Source organism: Mus pahari, chromosome 2 (genome assembly GCF_900095145.1).
Source record: "Mus pahari chromosome 2, PAHARI_EIJ_v1.1, whole genome shotgun sequence".
NCBI lineage: Eukaryota > Metazoa > Chordata > Mammalia > Rodentia > Muridae > Mus > Mus pahari.
In genome coordinates, this window is record NC_034591.1 from 33,571,046 (window position 1) to 33,578,981 (window position 7,936).

The 7,936-nt window shown below is 40.4% G+C and overlaps 1 protein-coding gene across 2 annotated transcripts in view; it reads right to left on the reverse strand.

Moving 5' to 3' along the window:
• Thsd7a (thrombospondin type 1 domain containing 7A) overlaps nucleotides 1-7,936 on the reverse strand; it is a 388,294-nt gene that overhangs the window by 173,760 nt on the left and 206,598 nt on the right. For both annotated transcript variants that reach the window (XM_021190560.2, XM_029534932.1), the window contains exon 3: nucleotides 1,874-2,122. In XM_021190560.2, the coding sequence (XP_021046219.1) occupies nucleotides 1,874-2,122 (249 nt within the window). The remainder of the gene's footprint in view (nucleotides 1-1,873; nucleotides 2,123-7,936) is intronic.

Sequence of the window (7,936 nt, forward strand, 5' to 3'; positions counted from 1 at the left end):
ACTTTCCCTAGAAGGAGAGAGACAGGGGAGCATTTCCTCATGTCACTGACAGTAGAAAATGATGGCATTTTTTTTCCACCTCTAGGAAAACAGATACCTTAAAAGCCCAGAGGAAATGGCTCAAGTAGCACTTTGCCAGTCTAATCCAGGAGCTTTCCCATGGATCAGATTAATAGCTAGCATACATGTAAACGGATGTGCTTATCTCAATTAGACAGAAAGGTTAAAGGTGCCCTTAGATGTTGCTCTGGGTGCTTGGCTCTATCAATGGTGAGTAATTTGCCAGTGAAGATGAGATTGCTTCCTATTTTCATTTTTATAAGTGGAGGGTTGAGGCTGCACAATTGTGGGATTGGGCTATCAAGGAACAGCACTCACTTGTTTACTCAGGAAGGGCATTTCTAGAAATATGGATCATTGATAGTTTGGCTGTAGGAATAGGGTACAGAAAAGTAAAGGCAAAGCACTAGTTTTCTGTGGGAGTTCGAATGAAATTAAAAGAAGAAAAAAAAAGCTAGGCGGCATTCCAGCTTAGATCATGTAAGGAGTCCTGCGATAGAAACAGACTTTCATGATGATAAATAGATGATATATTCTAAGGAAAGTGCTGCCCTAGGAAATGGAGAAGATAGAGACTACCAATAGTATCTGTTTGCTTTATCAGTGGTACATGAAAATTTGAGATTAAAAAACCAGGCACCACTGTTAGACCAAAAGCAGAAGAAACTGCTGGGAGAGACAACATCCTAGAAGACTGGACAGTGTCCTTTGACTCCTAAATGAGAAGAACCACCATAGTCAGCAGGTCCTCGAGGGTTTGTTAGTTCTTTGCTATATGGGCAGACTATGCACGATTCCAAAGTGCGGTAGAAGGCTTCATGCAAAGAGTTGCTATTTTGATATCATGTCTCGGTGGAGTAAGGGCACTAATTTGCCTCTTCAGCGGTTTATGAAATTTAAACTGTAGCCATGTCCTTTGAATCGATGAACAGTTGAGATAAGCTCCCAGTGGCGTGTGCACGCTAAGATTCTTTAAATTGCTTTATACTATTCTACATTCAAAAAAGAAATTTTGCTAAGATAATTCATTATTATGTCTTGGAAACAGTATATTTAAGGAAAAATGAGGTTAGAATGGCAAATATTTCAGAACTAGTCTTATATCATCTTAAGTCAATGAACATTTATTAGGCACTTACTGTGCACTACGATATATGCTGGCAATGACACAAAAAGCAAATGAATAAACAAAACATCCCCAAATCCGGATACCTGAAAACTACTTATTTTGATACAATTTTTTACTTAATTAAAATTGTTACAAACATTACTGAGTTTTAGTAAGTCACAGGAATCTATGATTTAAAAGCTTGGAGGTTGACTAACGGTGGAACAAAGATAAAGTTAACATATCTCTTACTTTTGTCAATAAAGATTTATTGGAACATGGACACACACTCACACACTGCCTATATCTCTACTTATGGTGCTGAATCATTGCAACAGAGACATATGCAGCCTGCCCAGACTAATGTCTTCATGGTGTGTCATCTACTAAAATAATCACCAACTGGTATCATAGACTACACTAAGAAAATAGCTGTTAAAAGTTAAGCCTTCATGAAAATTTGGCCTGCAGCTGTTAAACATACTTTCATTCTGTAAAGGAAGCATGGTTTTAATAGAAAAAGCATGCAATGAGATATTCTAGTCTTCTGTTTAAAACATGTAAGACAACTCGGCACATCCATACTATGGAGTCTGAACTAATATTTAAGTCAAAATACTGATATAACAGTTATTACAAATTTGTGATGTCAGAGAGCTGAAGGGACATGCCATTTGAGCACACCACATTCTTCATTCTACTCACGTAGCACAGAGGACAGCTCCATCTCCCTGAGACAAACAGGGCTCCTTCTCCTCCAGCGCTGGACACTCCTTCTCGCTTCCAATCGGAAACTGCGTGATGGTCCTTGTCCTTACTCGAGTGCCTGTAGGAGAGGTGACATCGTGGCATGTTTTTGAACATGGGCTCCATTCCAACCACTCAGACACCTGGCACTCTTTGGTGATCACGCAGGACTGGAAGGTCATGGGCAGTCTCTCTTGCTGGCAAAAGCTGTAACGAAGCATTGATAGTTTCACCTTAGTCTCGCAGGCCGTTAGAGACTCCAGGATAAAATCAGATTGGACAGTTTAATTTCTATGTGGGCACATGATTTACAGTATTACTGAAAATATGCTAACATTTGCCAAGTATGATGGAAAAATATGCTGAACATTAGTATTTGCCTTACTTCCTTTGTGAGTGTGGGAGGAGGTGGGTTGGTTGTTAAGTCACTCACAAGACATAGAAAATAAAGGGACATAGCGAAATCGAGTACTGATGAATTTACTGCATTGTTTATTATTCATTCTCAGTTTAATTTATAGAAGGAGAAACCTGAAGCTGTTAATATATGCTACATTCCATTCTATTCTAATAATTTAAATAAGCATGTCTGCTTAGCTTTGTACTTGTGAAATATAAAACGTAATTTGATATGTGCCTTAGCATAATTTTCTGTCAGTTATGACTTACAGTTATAACACATGCATTTCTAAATATATCAGCTTTTCTAATATATACCCTTTGAAGTTTCACTTTTTATGGGTCTGTGTACATGTATGTGCATGTATGGTATGTGCAGCATCCTGTAGAGGGTGTCTGGTTCTCTGGAGCTGGGGTTGCAGATTGTTGCAAGTTCCTTGATGTAGGTGCTGAGCTGTGAAGGTGGGTTCTCTGGAAGAGCATCAACTGTTTTCAACCAATGAGCAATCACCAACCTCTCTAATGAATACAAAATACTTGTGACTATCCTGATTAAATACACAATAAATCATTTAAAAATTCATTTATTTACCTACATATTATGGAGATATACTCTAAAGGTATCTTTTTTATATGTATATATTTTATTAGATATTTTCGTTATTTATATTTTAAATGTTATGCCCTTACCTATTTTCCCCTCCAAAATCCCCTATCCCCCCCCTGCTCCCCAACCTACCCACTCTCACTTCCTGGCCCTGACATTCCACTATACTGGGGCACAGAATCTTCACAGAACCCAGGGTCTCTCCTCCCATTGATGACCGACTAGGCCATCCTCTGCTACATATGCAGCTAGAGCCACGCGTTCCACCATGTATTTTCTTTGGTTGGTTGTTTAGTCCCAGGGAGCTCTAGGGGTACTAGTTCATATTGTTATTCCTCCTAAGGGGCTGCAAGCCTCTTCAACTCCTTGGGTACTTTCTCTATTTACTTTCCCAATAAAATATTGTGTTCAAATTCTTGTCTTTTTAATTTTCCTTGAATCTGAGGCATATTGGATTCAACTTGTAATATCAACAAGTAAGGCAAAAGGTGACACTATGAATGTTAACAGCTAAGGGTCCAAATAGCGTGATTTTTCCTAGATTGTACTGATGCTTAGCTTGACTCTTGTACAGACTCAATACCCAATACTGTACATTCATAGAGGAAGCCTGTTGTGGTGAGAGTAATCTGGACTGATGGGAGAGTTCAGTGATCATTCCCTCTCATTCAGGTTCCATATTAATTTGTTTTAATTGCCCACAGAGGGAGGCAGGCCCATTGTACTACAACAATGTACATCCCGTCGACTTAATCCTACCACCATGCATATTTTTGAAAACTGTATTCCCACAAGACAATTAGAGCTGAAAACATCAAAGTCAATTTGTTGAACTTGAAAAGTCTGAGCAAAAAATAAATCATCAGAGAATGCTCAAAAAGAGGTCTGTGAGTTAATTCTGTTTCTCTACAACAGAGCAAAACCCACCTGTGCTCAACTGTTGTATAAGTACTGGTATTAATGGTGTCCTTGGGTATAACACTAATTATTGAATTTTCTTTGTGATGAACAACTTTTCATCCTCACACCGGGACTTACTTTCGAGAGTCAAGCAAAAATCAATGACCAAATAATGTTTCCTATAACCTCATTTTTACAAAATGCATATAATTCATTTTCTCTTAGATTTATTACACTTCTTGATACTATTTTCCTTTACATTTAGCATATATTGTCCTACATGTGATACTTTAGATGTTCATAGTCTATGTCCTGTGGAAAGATAAATAATAATCTCTTTTAATCTTTTCTAGATAATTTGACCAATGGTTTACCGCCTATCATACAGTTACTTTGGTTACCTGATACAAAATGACGTGTCAACTATGTTACTATGTCTCATGGCATTGAGATAAAATGAGCCCTTTAGGAAAGTTCACCCAACTTTCAGAAATATGAATATAAGAGTCACAGCTCTGGCATTTAATGCATGTGACAACGCTCAGAACAGAAACTCTTAGAGACTGTTTGGAGACCAAGACTGAGGTTTTATGAAGAGACTCTGACTCCAGTGCTCCATGAAGCCTTTGTGTTATCTCCACATCTACCTGATATGAGTGATATAGATAGGGATGGATGGATGGATGGATAGATAGATAGATACATAGATAGATGTAGACATAGATGTAGACGTAAACATAGACATAGATATAGATATATTATTCATATAATAGGATATGCCTGTGTCTCAACTCTGGATTTCATCCCTCTGGATGAGGAGAAATGTGACAATTAGGATTGGTTCCATTTCCTGTTTCCTATCTTTCTTTGTAAGTTTACAACACTAGCTGTTGGTGGTACTTTCATTAACATTGTCAGGTTTTGTTTTGTTTTGTTTTTGTGTTTTTTTTTTGTTTGTTTTAGTTTTTGTTTTGGTTTTTCGAGACAGGGTTTCTCTGTATAGCCCTGGCTGTCCTGGAACTCACTTTGTAGACCAAGCTGGCCTCGAACTCAGAAATCCACCTGCCTCTGCCTCCCGAGTGCTGGGATTATAGGTGTACATCACCATGCCCAGCTGCATTATCAGTTTTAATTCTTTGTAAATCCTAAATTTAAAGCTGAACTCATACACTTAACTTGACACTTTCACTACCCTTCTATATGTATCATTAATTTCATATTACAGTGAAACATCCTGATAGAAGTTAGAGAGCTTGCAAAGGTTCTGTCACTCCAAAATTGTGGTATGGAATTGGAGCTTAGATTTTTCTAAACTTAGAGCCCGTTCCTTAGCCATCCCGTTCTCAAGCACTCCTCACAGCTTTAACTGGCTCTAAATGGTAAGGCTTGTGCAGTTACTGCTTTAGCTGAGCCAGATGCCAAAGTTAAACTGTGAACCAACTGGAATCTGGGCTTCAAAATCTCATGTCTGTGCCAACTGTATGCTTCACGAGTGTTTTGTTTACTCTACAGTGACTTAGTAGTAACTATTCAAATCCTAAACAAATACAATTTCCAACTCCCATAGTCACAGCAATGATACTAGTTAAACTTACTGAATCTGGAGGAAAGAGAGAGAGAGAGAGAGAGAGAGAGAGAGAGAGAGAGAGAGAGAGAGAGAGAGAGAGAAATGTTTGAGGGGTGGGAGTAGAAGTGGCATGCTAAGATGCTAAGAGGAGGAGAGAGAGTAGAGGACAGGGGTTACAGTAACCAGAATATCAGAGTACACTGTATATATCCATGGTTTTGCAAAGAACCAATCTAATTAAGGAGTGATCACAAGTTAAAAGCAATTTCTCTAATAGATGTTATTTTCAATGTAAGTCTCAAATGCAAGAAAATTAAACAAATATGAGAATGATACCTAATTGTGAGTACATACTTCTAGGTGGGGCACATACAAAGAATGCGAGCATGTGCGTGCGTGTGTGTGTGTGTGTGTGTGTGTGTGTGTGTGTGTGAGAGAGAGATTTTCTATAATGCCTCAAATTTCTAAAAATACAATTGGAGAGGCTGTAACACTGTGATTCAGAAACACAAAGACAGAATGACAGTAACTAAGTTAGAATCATATAAGTCTATGAGGAAAGGCATAGAAGGTTATATAAAGTAGTAGGTTACTATGGTGAATGCTATGGTGAATGTTAATCAAATACTATAGGTGTAGGGGGAGGTGCAGATTCTGTAACTGGCATTGTACCAATAAAGAAGACAGGAGCCAATTACTGGGCAAATGGTCAGGTAGGATTTTCCAGTCCCAGGGGAGAGAAGGGATGATAAGGGAGGAGATAGGGGCTTTGTTTTTCAATTGGATATTTTATTTATTTACATTTCAAATGTTATCCCCTTTCCTGATTTCCCCTCTGGAAACCCCCATCCCCTCCCCATTCCCCCTAATTCTATGATTTCTCCCAACCTGCCTCCCCACCCTGGCATTCCTCTACACTGGGGCATTGAGTCTTCACCAAACCAGGGGCCTCTTCTCCCATTGATACCAGATAAGGCTGTCCTCTGCTACACATGCAGCTGGAGCCATGGGTCACTCCATGTGTACTCTCTGAGGGGTATGATTGGTTGATATTATTGTTCTTCCTATGGGATTGCAAACTCCTTCAGCTCCTCTATTGGGGTCCCAGTGCTCAGTCCAATTGTTGGCTGCAAGCATCTGCATCTATATTGGTTAGGCTCTGGCAGAGCCTCTAAGGAGACAGCTATATCAGGCTCCTGTCAGCAAACACTTATTGGCATCAGCCTGGGTTTAGTGTCTGTATATGGGCTGGATCCCCAGGTGGGGCAATCTCTGGATGGTCTTTCCTTCAGTCTCTGCTCCACACTTTGTCTCATATTTAATACACAGGAGCAATTCTGGGTTAAAAATTTGGAGATGAGTGGGTGGCCCCATGCCCCAACCTGGGTCCTTGTCTAACCTCTGGATATGATCTCTACAGGTTTCCATATCCTCCCTCCCCGTTGTTGGGCATTTTATCTAATCAAATCCCTATTAGGAGAGGCAGGAACAACCACGTAAGGCCTCAGGGCACTTAGGGTGTGCAGTGGGTGGGAAGAGGTTTTCTGGAGCTAGCTGTTAGCTGATAAGATCAGGGCAGGAGATTCTTCTCCCAGCAATTGTGTTATCTGGCTGGTTTTAAAATAATAATGCTGTATTTTTTTCCTTGGAGGAGCTAAGGTGAGCAGGATAAAGAGAGAAGACAGGGTGGTTGATGGAGGCTTGTCGAAGCTAGCCTGGAGGAAGAGGTACCCAGTGGATTGCTGACAGCAGCTCTCAGCCTTCTCCAGTTGGTTGAATTCGATCCTGGGCTAAGCCAGATAGAGAAAATGGGACCGTCAGAGCACTGGGCAAGGAGGTAGCATGCTTTTTAAAAATTACGTGCAACGTATAGGGTTTCAGGTTGAGGTTCATTTAATTGATGGAATCTGTTATGAAATAACATATTGGACAAGAAAAAAAAAAAACAGATTGATTTCTTGGCCTTATAATAGAGAGCTGGTAATAGAGAGAGAGTCTGAATTAGAGATTCCCCATGGATCCCCTTGGAGCTTGAAGTCCTGCAGAAGATGAAGAAGATTGATTGTAGGAGTCAGAGGATATGGAAGACAGCTGGAGGACATGGCCCACTGAATCATAAGCAGGGCTAATGTAAGCTCGAGACTGAAATGGACAAGCATGAGGCCTGGATGGGTCTGCACCTGGTCCTCTGTGTATGCATGCTATGGCTGTTAGCTCAGTGTTTCTGTCGGACTCCTAACCGTGGGAGTGGGTGTGTCTCTGGTTCTTTTGCCTGCGCTTGGGACCCTTTCCCTCTTATTGGGTTGCCTGGTCCAGTCTGGATAGGAGGGCTTTCACCTTGTCTGATTGTAACTTATTTTGTCCTAGTTAGCATTTATCTCGTAGAGGCCTGTTATTTTCTGCAGAGTAAAGAGAAGGGGAAGCCGGGCGTGGTGGCGCACACCTTTAGTCCCAGCACTCGGGAGGCAGAGGCAGGCGGATTTCTGAGTTCAAGGCCAGCCTGGTCTACAAAGTGAGTTCCAGGACAGCCAGAGCTATACAGAGAAAC